Raw genomic sequence first — 15,536 nt, forward strand, 5'->3', positions numbered from 1 at the left:
CAGTCCATGAGGTTGCAAAGAGTCGGACATGACCTAGCACACACGAGGAAGAAAAGGCAAAAGAGCCTAAAATGCAATAAATAAGTTAATTTTATAGAGCTAGGCAATCTCAGGAGGTCACTCACTGGATAGTGGGGAGTGAAGGTAAGTGAAAAGGAAAATTAATATCAGCTAAAAATATATTTTTACCAACTTAACAATTTTTTTCCATCTACATCCCTAGATGGAACTTAGTGTATTTGTTTCTCCCCCCAAAATGACTTCTGGTAGCATTTTTATTCTCTCTTTTTGTAAACCATCAGATCAGATCAGTCGCTCAGTCGTGTCTGACTCTTTGCAACCTCATGAATCGCAGCACGCCAGGCCTCCCTGTCCAACACCAACTCCCAGAGTTCACTGAGACTCATGTCCATCGAGTCAGTGATGCCATCCAGCCATCTTATCCTCTGTCGTCCCCTTCTCCTCCTGCCCCCAATCCCTCCCAGCATCACAGTCTTTTCCAATGAGTCAACTCTTCGCATGAGGCGGCCAAAGTACTGGAGTTTCAATTTAGCATCATTCCTTCCAAAGAAATCCCAGGGCCGATCTCCTTCAGAATGGACTGGTTGGATCTCCTTGCAGTCCAAGGGACTCTCAAGAGCTTCTCCAACACCACAGTTCAAAAGCATCAATTCTTCGGTGCTCAGCCTTCTTCACAGTCCAACTCTCACATCCATACCTGACTACTGGAAAAACCATAGCCTTGACTAGACGGACCTTTGTTGCCAAAGTAATGTCTCTACTTTTCAATATGCTATCTAGGTTGGTCATAACTTTCCTTCAAAGGAGTAAGCGTCTTTTAATTTCATGGCTGCAGTCACCATCTGCAGTGATTTTGGAGCCCAGAAAAATAAAGTCTGACAGTGTTTCCACTGTTTTCCCATCTATTTCCCATGAAGTGATGGGACCAGATGCCATGATCTTCGTTTTCTGAAAGTTGAGCTTTAAACCAACTTTTTCACTCTTCACTTTCACTTTCATCAAGAGGCTTTTTAGTTTCTCTTCACTTTCTGCCATAAGGGTGGTGTCATCTGCATATCTGAGGTTATTGATATTTCTCCTGGCAATCTTGATTGCAGCTTGTGTTTCTTCCAGTCCAGCGTTTCTCATGATGTACTCTGCATATAAGTTAAATAAACAGGGTGACAATATACAGCCTTGATGTACTCCTTTTCCTATTTGGAACCAGTCTGTTGTTCCATGTCCAGTTCTAACTGTTGCTTCCTGACCTGCATACAAATTTCTCAAGAGGCAAGTCAGGTGGTCTGGTATTAAACCATACTCATAAAGAATATCTAGAAAAGGAAAAAGCAGCATTTTTACAAAATTTATCATCTAAAAAAGCATAATAATCCATTTTTCTTCAAGCAATGATCAACTTCCAAACTTGAAAACACAAAAATTTTTTTAGAGAGTTTTGTCTATAAAACTGCAAATCTATTAAAATGTTTCCCTGTTGAGTTGGTAAAACCAATAACTGATGACCAAGCAGCATGGAATTAAATTAATTCCCATTGGATGCCAAGATGATCCTTAATAACAAAGAAAATGACCATAAAGAAGTCTCTTTACATCTATGTTCACTCATTAGGGAAAACAACATGTTGAATGCCTTTGTATAAGATTGTGCTAGAAACTGTACCAATTGTACCAATGGGATTTAACAAATCACTATAAAGAATACACCACTGGATCCCAAATGCTTCTAAAGTTAAACGATCAGAGTAAAAGTCGTTCAGTTGTGTCCAACTCTTTGCGACCCCATGGACTGTACAGTCCATGGAATTCTCCAGGGCAAAATACTGGAGTGGGTAGCCTTTCCCTTCTCCAGGGGATCTTCCCAAGCAAGGGATTGAACCCAGGTCTCCCATGTTGCGGGCAGATTCTTTACCAGCTGAGCCACCAGGGAAGCCTGATCAGCAGCAAAACACAATTCACATTCATATTTGAAGAGTAGATATGAATATTTGAGAGTTAGGCTATGAGAAAGGGTGGTGTAAAGGGTGCAGAGGTGGGAGTGAGGGTGATGCAGAGATGAATATGCTGTAACAGGAAAACCAACACATGAACAACACACAAGAAAGGAGCAGAGGGCCAACGCTAGCCAAAGAAGGGGCTGGAAAAATCTGAAGGACATTCCTGAAAGAGATCATATATGAACACAGCTTTGAAAGATAAGTAGGGTTTTGACTAGTAGATACAAGAAGTTGGAAGAAATAACTACTTTAGAGAATCAAAATTGTTATTACTTTTTGTCTCAACTAAGAAGCTTATCTAATTAAATTTGGCTGCCAAACTGGAAAGTAGTTAAAGTAGTTAGGTTGTTTTCTTTTTCCTAAAAAGGATTAATTTCAGAGGAGCAATTATATCCTAGAACATTTTTTGACAATGTTAAATAGACTCCATGTGGTTCCTTCTTTTTTCTAGATTTGATACAGTTTTCTGAGTACCAAACTATAACTTCTATTCTTAATTCAAAGGGAAAAGAAACTATAGAGTCTAAAAGTTTCATTTATTAACAACAGTTAAAAGCTTAAGGTTTTAATCTCCGTACAAACTGGGTTTTTCAAAATATCTTTTGTTTTTCAAGCTACTTGAATCTAAGGACTTATTGTGTCATAATTAGAAAAAAATCACTGTATAAAAATAAGGTTAGCATTTTATATATTTTTCATTTATCAGGTCTGAAAGTGTTTTATAGATTAATGATTAAGTATGATCTTCAGCATGAGCGAGTCTCTCTTCATTGAACAAATCAAATGTCCATGCTCACCTCACAGATTGAACTCCTACTAAATACTTATATTCCCTACTTTCGGCTATGGGATCATTCTGTTCATAAGTGGATGGAAAAGGATCCCCTCTTATATTTGAAGTCTTCCTAAAAGAGAAGGAGTGATTCTCCCATTGTCTGATATTGTTATCATACACGAGGTTTCTTAAGCCAGAACTGCCTTTTCCTACCTGTTTGCTGAGCAAATTTTACTTAATCCTTAGGACTGAATTCCAGCATCACCTTGCTATTTGTTTTCTGTTTATGTTCTGTGATATGATGATTTATAATAAAAAATATATGTTTGGTCTTCATCTGTAGTTCTGGCACAGTATTCCTAAAACCCTTGGAATTTCTTAAGAAGGGTGACCAAGGTGTCTTAATGAGGTGACTTGTGGTATGCCTCTAGATTACCTAAGGATCAGCTGTCACCGAGTGATTAGAAAAATGAAAATTTCAGTCCCACTCCCCTCACCTCTAGGTGGCAATGATTTAATCAATCATGCCTATTTAATGAAACCTCCATAAAAACCCAAAAGGACAGGGTTCAGAGAGCTTCCAGTTGGTGAACATGTGACAATTGGGGAGAACAGTGCCCTTGGATGACTTGGAAGCTTGGTTACCCTCACCCCATTCCTTGCCCTGTGCATTTCTTCCATCTAACTATTGCTGACTATATATATATTTTTTATGATAAACCAGTGATCTAGTCAGCAAAATATTTCTCTGGGTTCTGTTACCACCTCTAGCAAATTAACTGAACAGAGGAGGGGTGTTGTTGGAACCTTCAATTTGTAACCAGTTGGTCAGAAGCACAGGTAACAACCTGGGCTTGCAATTGAATCCTTAACCTGTGGATTAAGGAAAATGTTTTCATGGCCACAGTCTGAAACTGGTATAAGGTAGATGGGAATTGGCTATTTCAATGCTGTGTGTGCTACTCAAAATGGAGTGAGGTTTGCCAGAAGACCAATGCAGTGCTGGGGAGACGCCTTCATTCACATGCTCCCCACTGACATTGCAGGACTTGGAGAGCTGCAGACTTCGTTTGGACCCTGAATTAGACCGGCACAGATATGAAAGGAAGATCAGCTTTGCTGGAGTCCTGGATGAAAATGAAGACTCAAAAGATTCCCTTCACAGTAGTAGCCACACCCTCAAATCAGATGCAGGTGTTGAAGAGAAGAAAGGTATGGATAAAGCAAAAATTAATTCATGTTTCTGGGTTTCTCAAGAGATATTTGGTCTGGGTCTAAACTGCAGAACTGTGCACTGAAAGAAATCCAAATTATTGGCTCCATACAGCACTAACAGTGTTCATTCAACTAGGCCATCATGCTAGTTAGGAGTTGAACTCTAGCTCAGCATCTCTCCATACCCCATTGAATATAAGGTACCATTAGTTGTAAAATGAACCATTATTTTATATACCATCTACTGCTACTGCTAAGTCGCTTCAGTCGTGTCCGACTCTGTGCAACCCATAGATGGCAGCCCACTAGGCTCCTCTGTCCCTCGGATTCTCCAGGCAAGAATACTGGAGTGGGTTGCCATTTCCTTCTCCAATGCATGAAAGTGAAAAGTGAAAGTGAAGTCGCTCAGTCGTGCCCAACTACCAGCGACCCCACGGACTGGAGCCCACCAGGCTCCTCAGTCCATGGGACTTTCCAGGCAAGAGTACTGGAGTGGGGTGCCATTGCCTTCTCCGTTTATATACCGTAACAAAGGAAAAATACTCCCCTTTCAGCTCTTACACAATGCTTTCTTATCAATTAATTTGTTTTATTCTTATTGAAAGAAGACTTTCAGATGTAATTAGATGTAGATTTTTATTACCAGTCCGTATGATTCTCTCTGCAGGAAAGTAAACTGATTCGTTTTCCTAAACTATCTGCAATTCAGAGTTCAAATTCTTAATCACTTTTTAACTCAAAATTGTCACTGTCTGTGTTTTTACGTATGATAATGTCCTCTGTGTCATCAGAATGTTAGTAATACATCATTTCTTAAATGAATCTGTAAAGCTCTTGGTGCTTGTTACATAAGCCAATGTGCAGTTGTATGAAGCTAGCCTACCTTCAATTCCTGTTTCAGGAATGTTGCCAAACATATATGACTTACTACTTCACCTACTCCTTCACCCAACTATCATTCAGCTCCTGAGACTTAAAAGACGCTGGCACCCATTTTGTACATTTTGTTGCTGGTGCTTTAGATATTCACACGAACACAAGCAATGGCAAATGTGTCACAAGTACCACTTGGCTCTAGTGATATCTTAAGATGGCATCAATTGTAAGCCAAATCTCAATTTCAGAGATGTTCAAATGTTAAAAAAAAAAAAAGGTGCATCTTAAAATGGTGAAATAGAGTAACTAATTATGTGACCTTGTCCAAGTTTAGCTGCTAAGCCAATTTTCTTCTCTGTAAAATTAGATTATTAACACCTACTACATTGTAATGCTGAGAGCTTAAATGAACAATGGGCTTCCCCGATAGTGCAGTTGTTAAAGAAATCCACCTGCAATGCAGGAGACCCCAGTTCAATCCCTGTGTTGGGAAGATCCCCTGGAGAAGGGATGGGCTACCCACACCAGTATTCTTGGGCTTCCCTAATGGCTCATTGGGTAAAGAATCTGCCTGCAGTGCGGGAGACCTGGGTTCAATCCCTGGGTTGGGAAAATTCCCTGGAGAAGGGAAAGGCTACCCACTCCAGTGTTCTGGCCTGGAGAATTCCATGAGGTCGCAAAGAGTCAGACACGACTGAGCGACTTTCACTTTAACTTAAATGAACAATGCAAGTAAAACATAAACTCAATAAGGACACAGTCTCTAATTAGGAAATAATAAATAATCATCATTGGTTTTTTAAAAATGTGTATTATGAGCATATAGATCAGAACCCAGGCAGAAAATCCTAAATATGAGTTAAAGATTGCAAAGTTTTAAGGTGCTCTTTAAAGCCTCCTTTAAATTGTTAACTTCTCTGATTTTTGTATTTCTTAAATTTTATTGCCCTTCAGTGTTTTTCTAACAAATTTCCATTAAATGAATATCAGCATATTTGTAAAAAGAGTCAAAGACAGTTTTCTCCACTGGTATATTTTCTGTAGTCAGTGACTCCATAAATGTTTGGTAGTTCAAGGAATACATGTTTCTCAAAAGAAATATCCCTACAGAAGACCTAAACAGATATTTTGCCAAAGAAGACCTGGCCAACAGGCACATAGAAAGATGTTCAATGTCACTAATTACTTGAGAAATGCAAATCAAAACTGCAACGAGGTATCACCTCATGAAAATCAGAATGGTCATCATTAAAAGTCTACAGATAATAAACACTGGAGAGAGTGTGGAGAAAAAAGAACCTTCCTACATTGTTGGTGGGAATGAAAATTGGTGCAGCCACTATGAAGAACCATATGGAGGGTCATTAAAAACTGAAAATAGTTACCATATGATCCAGAAATTCCATTCCTGGACATAAATCTGGAGAAAACTAATTAGAAAAGATACATGCACCCCAGTGTTCACTGCAGCACTATTTACAATAGCCAGGATACGGAAGTAATCTAAATGTCTATAGACAAATGAATGGATAAAGAACATGTGGTGTGTATATACACATACATATACATAAAATTGAATATGAGTCATAAAAGAGAATGAAATAATGCTATTTGTAGCAACATGGACAGACCTATATATTAACATATTAAGTGAATATAGAGAAAGACAAATATACGGTATCACTTATATGTGGAATTTTAAAATATGATACAGATGAATTTTTTTACAAAACAGAAATAAACTCACAGACATAGAAAGCAAACTTGTGGCTACCAAAGAGGATAGCAGGGCGTGGGGCAGGAGGAGATAGTACTATATATAAAATAAACAACAAGGATCTACTGTATAGCATAGGGATGTATACTCAGCATCTTGTAATAACCTACAATTTAAAAAATCTGAAAAAGTATAGCCCTAAATAAGGAAAAACACAACATATTTAAAATATTTAAAACTTTGTAAAGAGTGGATATATTCTGGTAAAAAAACCTTTTTAAAATTTCAAGATCAGAGTGTTGTCACAACATTTAAAAATGTAAATATATTGTGTTGAATTTATGGTGAACAGAAGCCATGTTGCAGGAAGAATTAGCCAAGTTTTATCAGTTTCTGATAGTAAGAAGTATCAAGTCAAGGTTTATTCAAATACTTCTACTTTTTTTTTTTTAGGAGTACATATATCTTTTTTTTTTTTTTTAATTTTATTTTATTTTTAAACTTTACATAATTGTATTAGTTTTGCCAAATATCAAAATGAATCTGCCACAGGTATACATGTGTTCCCCATCCTGAACCCTCCCCCCTCCTCCCTCCCCATACCATCCCTCTGGGTCGTCCCAGTGCACTAGCCCCAAGCATCCAGTATCGTGCATCGAACCTGGACTGGCGACTCGTTTCATACTTAATATTTTACATGTTTCAATGCCATTCTCCCAAATCTTCCCACCCTCTTAACAAGTGGTGCTGGGAAATCTGGTCAACCACTTGTAAAAGAATGAAACTAGAATACTTTCTAACACCATACACAAAAATAAACTCAAAATCAAATACTTCTACTTCTGACAAAGAGGGCTGCATATGATGAGAAACTTCCATCTTTTTTTATCACTTTTTAAAAATTGAAGTGTCGTTGCTTTACAGTGTTGTGTTCCTACTATATAGCAAAGTGGTTTAGTTAGACATATATATATTCTTTTTTATATTCTTTTCCTTTTTTTTAAATTTTCTTTTTTTTAAATTTTATTTAATTTTTAAACTTTACATAATTGTATTAGTTTTGCCAAATATCAAAATGAATCCACCACAGGTATACATGTGTTCACCATCCTGAACCCTCCTCCCTCCTTCCTCCCCATACCATCCCTCTGGGTCGTCCCAGTGCTCTAGCCCCAAGCATCCAGTATCGTGCATCGAACCTGGACTGGCCATTATGGTTTATCACAGAATATTGAATATAGTTCTCGGTGGTATGCAAAGACCTTGGTGTTTCCATTAGATATATAAAAGTTTACCTCTGCTAACCCCAGCCTCTCATTCCATCCCCCGACTCCTTCTCCCTGGGAAACCACCAGTCTGTTCTCTATATCTGTGATTCTGTTTCTGTGAAACTTACATATTTTAAACATATCCTACAGGGACTTTTTTCCCCACTCAAAATTATTATGCTAATTATTATTTAAAGTAGTTGAAGCAAAAAGCATTAATACTGACGTGGTTACATTTCAGCAGAGTAAATTCTATATCATTTTAAGAAATAAAATCTCAGATTAATTTTTAAGAACATTAATTTCATGATTATCATTTATGTAAATTGCCTTTAATGTTCAAATGCACAAGCATTTTTCTTCTCATAGAATGGCTATGGGATCATATGAACCTATTTAATAAATTAAGAGCAGAAAGCTAGAAGTATAAATAAAATGAGAACATATTCATAAAATGTCCTTTACCAGTTGGCAAGAAACTTCTCAAAGATTCCTAAATACTCCTTAATCCTTTTAACAAGCTGATACCAGATGCTAAAGCCGATGTGAAAACGGGGACCGCAGGGACCCTGCTAACTCAGATTATTAAAATTGTATTTAAAGTTTCACACCATCTGTTTGTATAACATCTAAAAATGTCAGTTCTTGAAATAAACAACCTGAGGACAGTTGGGATTCTACAAAGGAAAACTAATATGAAATCATCCTTAGAATGAAAAATGTCTTAACTAAAATCTCCGAGCAAGATCTGATATCATTTTATCCATATTCCAGATACAAACTAAGACTGGCTTTCCAGAATACAGATACCAAGACATGTGTGATTCCTCAGTAATCATGTACTGAACATCTGCTGTATACCAGGCACTATTACAGGTTCCTAGAATATAGCAATAAACAGGGGAAATTTCCCATATATATTTTAGTTTAGATTAGCTAATAATGAATAACATTAAATTCTGGACTTTCAAGTAGAGATAAATAGTATGAGGAAATCAAGTTAGAGTCAGAGAATTGGTAGTGACCTGGAGTAGGAGGGATTCTAGTCACAAGTGACATTGAGCCGAGACTTGCATGATGTGAAGAATCCAGTCATGCTAAGGGCTGAGAGGAAAGTCTTCCAAACAGAGATAATTGAGAACAAGGCTCTGATGCAGGAACATGGGAGCATGTGAAGAAGGGCAAGGAGGCCAACATGGTTGCAATAGAATGAATTGGAGGAAGAGTGTTAAAAGATGGGGTTGAGCAAAGGTCAAATAAATAGGGTCTGTAAATATGGTCAGAAATTTAATTCTATTTAAATGTGTCAGATAGTTGTTGGGAGATTTTGACCAGAAAAGTGATATAATATTTGTATTTGTGATTATGTATTTAAAAGATGATTCTAACTCTATGAGTAGAGGTAAGAGAGTACAGTTTGCTGGTTATATTCATCCAGGGAATAGGTGATGGGGCTTTCAAAATCCTGTATTTGGAAGTGTTGCATCAGCAGGACTTGCTATGATGTGGTGTTAGAGAAAAGGGAAAAGCAATGTTTTATCCAATATAGATGAATTTGTTTCTTTAATATTAGTTCTCATTGTCATGGATGTACTTTACCAAATCTGAATCCTAACTATTATGTCCTTTGTAAATAACCAATGCCATTCTGAATATTATTTTTTGAATTATATGATATTTCCAATTATCTTTGGTAGTAGAACAGGGTTCTCAAAGTTAAATTTTTTTGCAGCATATTAAATTGGGGTTACTGTACTATATTTGTAAGCAGAAAAATATCATGAAATCAAACAAAGAACGACAAAGTGTGCCTCTGTAAAATTTTTAAATTCTTTCTTTAATCTTTTTGTCTACTTCCCAGTCTATTTTGACATAATTGTATTAATAGTCTTTAAAAATAACTATATTCTGTTTCAAATGCATTTCAGATAAGTCATAAAGTCTCAATTGTGCCTAAAAATAATACTGAAAAATACAGTGGATGAGTTTGTGCTATTACTAAAATTGAGCATTATGGTCTTTATGGAATATATTCAACTGTGCTGCAAGAACTTCTGTCTGGATGTGAAATTCTATCCAGATGTGTTCAGGGAGCTCCATGAAGCCATTGCCAGCTGAGTGGTGATAATTTTAGTCTTTCTCAATCATGGGTATAAATTAGAGATTAAACATTTCACATGATTCAACAGGATATCTTCTAGGCTCCTTTAAATGTCACTAAAAGTGTATACTTAATTAACATTTTATGGAGTGGTACAATCTTCTATCACAGTCACAGACTAACTCTCCTATGGGTAAGAAACTTGAGACTAAAATGCAATCTTCTTGATTGGGACTAAAATATTAATAGCTGTATCTTGCATAATTAGTAAGAAATCTTGTTCATGTCTTAAGAAGGAAAACTTAAAAAAACAGCCCCTTCCTGAGTATTACTTGAAGCCCTGAACTTTCAGAATCACCCTTACAGTATCAGTATGTGACAATCCCAGATCTTCAGAGGAAAAGGAAGGAGGTGTGGATATGACTATGGGAAATAAGGATGCTTTTGATTAAAAAGTAGGTTTCTAGCTGAACGTGTTTATTTTACCCTTTAATTTTCCTCACTGATGACTGTTTCTTCCAGAACACTAAAGAGGAGTAATGCATGTTCTTCTTGGTGTATGTAGACTGTAAGGTTGGTGCAGGGTGTTGCAACCTTTGGACTCATATCTCACCCAACCTTTTGACTAAGAGGAGCAATCACTAGGCGCATTGAAAATGGAACCATTTCACACTCGTGTTCACCCAAAGCACCCCACTGAAAAAACAGTTCTTTTAGTGCCTTTGCTGAGGAGCCGAGCGGACCCCACTGCTGATTGTTGGAGAGTGAAGCAACTGTTGTTTTTATTTCTTATTGAGGTATTCCCAAATGAAAGGGTTTCCCATGATGGGGTTTCCCAAACTCACATAAATCTGCCTGTCCTATTTCAAAAGACAAAAACACATGACTGATGATTCTGTGAAATCAAGCAATGATGCTATGTCAACATGCTAACAGTCTTGGAGGACTCCATGGTGAGGGCACACTCATGCTTGTGAATTCTGGGCCAGAGAGAGAGAGCAGGTTGTTCCCAGCACCGATGAGCTGTGTGTCCAAGAAAGAAGCTGCACCAGCCCTTCCTGGTGGACCCAGCCTCCTGCCCGTCCAACAAAGCTGCCTGGCTGGGCACTTGGGAGAAGCTCCTTGTCCAGACCAGCAGAGAAGAGGTTGTTCAGTGACAAAGTTGGGGAGAGCTTGGCTCTGACGCTTACTGGGGAGAACTAAGGGGGAAAAAGCCCTATTTTATTCTTTTAATACAGTTCCCAGCAGGAAGATCAGGATAGGAGGTTCCCGCCTGCTCCAGATTAAAGGAACCCGCAGTTTCCAGGTGAAGAAGGGGGGTTCCTTGTCCAGCATTCGCCGGGTCGGCAGCTTAAAGAGCAGCAAGTTATCACGGCAGGACTCAGAGTCTGAGGCTGAGGAGCTGCAGCTGTCCCAAAGCAGGGACACTGTCACTGACCTAGGTAACATAGAGGAGTGGGTGTGTGCAGGGACGTGGGGGGTAGGAAGACAGAGCCCAAATCCCCATACAGCTCAAGTCCATTTCCTCACAGGTCCATAGTCGGAGGGCAGAGTCGTAGGTTAGAGTACCCACTGGGTCTGTAAACGATGTTGCCTTCCAGAGCAGGGCTGCTCCAACCTTACTGTGCAGAGTCAGCTGGGAGCTTGTTAAAACGCAGAATCTGATTCAGCATCTCTGAAATAGGAGGCTGAGATTCTGCCCTTTTAACAAGCTTTATGGTGACACTGATGCTGCTGGTTCAAGGACCACAGCTTGAGCAGGGAGGATATGAAGTCTACAGTAGGGAAAGAAAATACTTTAGTGACGACGACAGATTTTTTTTTTTTTTTGAGATCCAAATGCTTTATGCCTTTATACTTCTGAACAGGACCTTTAAAGCAAAATGTAGACATTCTCTTGATGTTAAGCTGACTTAATGTACTCTGTAAAATAAAGTCTCTCTTTCTCAGTGAAAACAACCAAAATTTTAGAAAGGAAAGATTGTCTACACCTAATGATTAGTGACCTTCAGCAAGTCACTTAACTTCTTGGGAATTTGTTTTTCCCAGTTACCCAATAAGAATAATTCTGTGTGCTCCTTAACCACAGTGAAAAGATGCTCTAAAGATAAATTAGGAATGATTATAAAGTATATCAAACTCCTGAGAATCAGATTTATATACAATCAGGATATTAGAGTTGTAGACTGTCACCATAGGACCCAAAGAGACTGTGAATCCCAAAATATGTTAGTCCTATGGGCTCTGATCATCATCTTAAGAGACAAGAAAAAGATTAAATGTGCATGCCAGTAGAACTCACCAGCTGTCTAGAATTTGTTAGGTAAAAATTGAAGTACATATTCTTTGCCATTCAGTCCCTGTGTGAAAACCAAAATGGAAAGCTCTTCTTTATAAGTAAGTTATTTCAGAAGTTAGTTAGAAGTTACCCAGGGAATGTGGATAAATTATCAATTTAGCCTGCTGAAATAGGAGCTGAGTATGTTTAATCAAAGAGAATTTAAAATAGAAAATGTTTCTACACCTACCCACCCTTCCCTTTGAAAATAGCTAATTTATGCATTAATTGAGATTCAGCCTATTTTTCAAGAACATAATAGAAAAAAAGCCTCATGCCATCTTTAGTTTCAGATCTGAGCTGTAACAGTATCATCAGTTAGTTTGGGGAAAAACATTATTTGAATTAATTATTTAAATTGATCCCTTTAGCCTAACCAGTTAAGTCAAACTGTCCAAGCTAGAGGCATAGTTTTGTCATAGAAAATATCCAGAAAAGCTGGTAGATTGGAGCGCAAAGCTTTGTTGTCTAGTATACTATCTAGTATATCTAGTATACTAAGAATTCCTGCGACATGTCTCCTTCAGAGAGGAATTTGGACAAAGAGTTATCCACAACTGGGCACATTTACTTCCAAATTCCCTTCGTTTTTTTGAGGCACCACCCATCTTTGAAGTAGCTCTGATAGCAAAGCCAGCTGGTGTGAAGAGCAGTTACACTAGCTGAGGTCACAGTCCCAGTGGAGGTGGCAGTACCCTTTGTGCCCACTGCAGGTTGGCTGGCGTCCCTACTTACCTACACCTGCGAGGTCTGGGCAGTCTGGAATGGGTTTGGGCACACTCAACCAATAACTTGCTCATCTCAGCAATTCAAGGACTTGGCTCTGTGTTTTTTTTTTTTTTTTTTCCTCTGCTCCCATGTCTCAAAATGGAAGCCACTGTAACAGAGATCATAAATGTCTTTGTAATTGCTGGTTCAGCTGGTGGTAAAGGGAACATTTCCTATTAATATTCCTCCACTAAAGTCAATGCTATGCCCTGTAACCCATTGGCCACGGTAGTGTGCCCTAGGATTCAAAAGCATGGACCCTGATACCGTAGCAATGTGCTCTCCAGGGAGACAGAACAGTACAACCTTTCTTGGTGTTTTTCTTTTGAAGAAGGGAGTCCTTGGAGTGCAAGTGAGCCCAGCATTGAGCCCGAGGGCATGAGTACAGCCGGCGTGGAGGAAAATTACCACAGGAACATGTCATGGCTTCATGTAAGTAGGCATCTCAGAAAGAGCCCTGAGATCAATTTCTTTTGGCACTGGGGGCAGATCTGTGAAGAGAGGACAAAAGACTATACTAAAAATATCCATCCATTTCAGCCTCTTAGAAATCTATATGTTCACATTTCAGCTGAACCTCTGGATCCTCACTAAGATGGGTCTTCTGCTGGACTGTATTCATTTGAACCTTATCTAAGACCAAGGGTCCTTTGTTATGGTTGGCTTGTGAGTCAGTCAGGGAGAACCCTGAGGGACCAGGCCAGGTTGGTGGTCGAGAGAACTCGGGTAACACAGTCAAGGCCTCATGATCAGTTTTACACAAGTTTTCACAAGTGCTGAGAGCAAGATCATGGTGTCAGTCTTGAGTCTGCATTCTACCAAACTGTAAACCAGGACATGGAGATTCTATGATTAAGGTCACACCTCAAAGGGCTCTCCTGAGGGCACAGGCAAGAGGGAGTCCCAAACACAGGTTGTACTTCAAGGGCATGAAGAAAGGAAGAGAAAGCTCAGGAAGTAATATGTAAGATCCACAGTTGGCAGGGTACTGGCAGCACTGTTATTGATGTTAGTTATGGAATGTCTCCATCTCCTCTTTCATTTGACTTCTAGTAGGGTCAGATAAGGGCTGCCTGGTATGTCACACTGCCTGGTATGTACAGGGATAGCCCTTGAAACTGGCTGATTCCCAGAACCAGCTGATTTTGAGAATCTCTGAGATAACTATTTTTAAAGTCAACTTTGTAGTTAAGTCACACCTACATATTAAAAAGCATACAAAACCTATGTGCACGGCTCAATAAATTCTCATAAAGTAGACACATCTGTGTAACCACCACCAAGTCACGAAGAACATTAGCAGTACCTTAGAAGCCCTACCCAGGCCCTCTGCCAAATACTACCCTCCCTTCCTGGTAACTACTATCCTAACATGGAAGATTAGTGTTGTTTGTTTTTGAAATGCATGTCATATGCTAGGTACTCTGTTGTGTCTGGTTGCTTTCGCTCACTTAAGTGTAAATCCTCTAGCTCTGTTCTTCAGGATGACATGGTCTATTCTTGGCTATATTCATTTCTATTAAAATAACCTTGTTAGTTTCCATAAAAAAAAGCTTCTACAGCAGCCTTATATTGAATATAAAGATAGTTAAAATTGAGGAATTGAAATTCTTTATTAAGTTTCTAATGTATAAAGTGGTCTACCCTCCCTTAACTTATGCTCCATTATTTATTTAAGATCTCTTCAATTTTATTTTCATGTTTTTTAATTGTTTGTTTATTTTTTGACTGCGCTGGATTGGGTCTTCATGGCTTTGCTCGGACTTTCTCTAGTTGCGGCTACTGGGGACTACTTGCTGACTTCTCATTGTGGTAGCTTCTCTTGTTGCAGAGCACAAGGTCCAGGCGCACGGGCCTCAGTAGTTTTGGCGCAGGCTCTAGAGTACAGGCTCAGTAGTTGTGCACATGGACTGAGTTGCTCCCTGGCATGTGAATCTTCCTGGACAAGAGATTAAACCTGTGTCCCCTTCATTGGCAGGTGTGTTCTGATCTGCTGGCATTACCAGGGAAGTCCTGAATTGCTTCAGTTTTATTCAATAATGCATTTTAGTTTTCGGTACCATGTTAGCCCTCTAGAAGTGTTTGTGTTTAAGACCAGAGATATTTTTTCAAAATAACTGGTGAATCTTCTAGACCTAAAAATTTCTTTGTAGGAAAGTCTTTAATTATATATTTAATTCATGTCATATGATTAAAATCATTCAGATTTCTGTTTCTTCTGGGATCTGTTTAAGCAGATTGATTTTTTTTTCCCTAGAAATTTGTTGATTTTATCCAAGTATTCACATTTATTAGCAAATAGATGTTTATATAGTCTCTTAAGATCATCTTAGATTCTGTGGGATTTACAGTGATGTGCCTTTACTGTTTCTGATATTGATAGGTTATATCTTTGCTTTCTCTTTTCTTGATCAGTCTTGCTAGAAGTTTGTCAGTTTTGTTAGTCAAAGAACCAGGTTTTGT

The 15,536-nt window shown here is 38.5% G+C and overlaps 1 protein-coding gene across 13 annotated transcripts in view; it reads left to right on the plus strand.

Annotated features, from left to right (window-relative positions):
• UNC80 (unc-80 homolog, NALCN channel complex subunit) overlaps positions 1–15,536 on the plus strand; it is a 230,571-nt gene that overhangs the window by 119,176 nt on the left and 95,859 nt on the right. For 10 of the 13 annotated variants that reach the window (XM_059875656.1, XM_059875640.1, XM_024976253.2 and 7 more), the window contains exons 26-28: positions 3,837–4,002; positions 11,206–11,409; positions 13,405–13,505. In XM_059875656.1, the coding sequence (XP_059731639.1) occupies positions 3,837–4,002; positions 11,206–11,409; positions 13,405–13,505 (471 nt within the window). The remainder of the gene's footprint in view (positions 1–3,836; positions 4,003–11,205; positions 11,410–13,404; positions 13,506–15,536) is intronic. The other 3 variants (XM_024976259.2, XM_059875659.1, NM_001206563.1) reach the window with 1 other exon arrangement.

Source organism: Bos taurus, chromosome 2 (assembly GCF_002263795.3).
Source record: "Bos taurus isolate L1 Dominette 01449 registration number 42190680 breed Hereford chromosome 2, ARS-UCD2.0, whole genome shotgun sequence".
In the NCBI taxonomy this organism is placed as follows: domain Eukaryota; kingdom Metazoa; phylum Chordata; class Mammalia; order Artiodactyla; family Bovidae; genus Bos; species Bos taurus.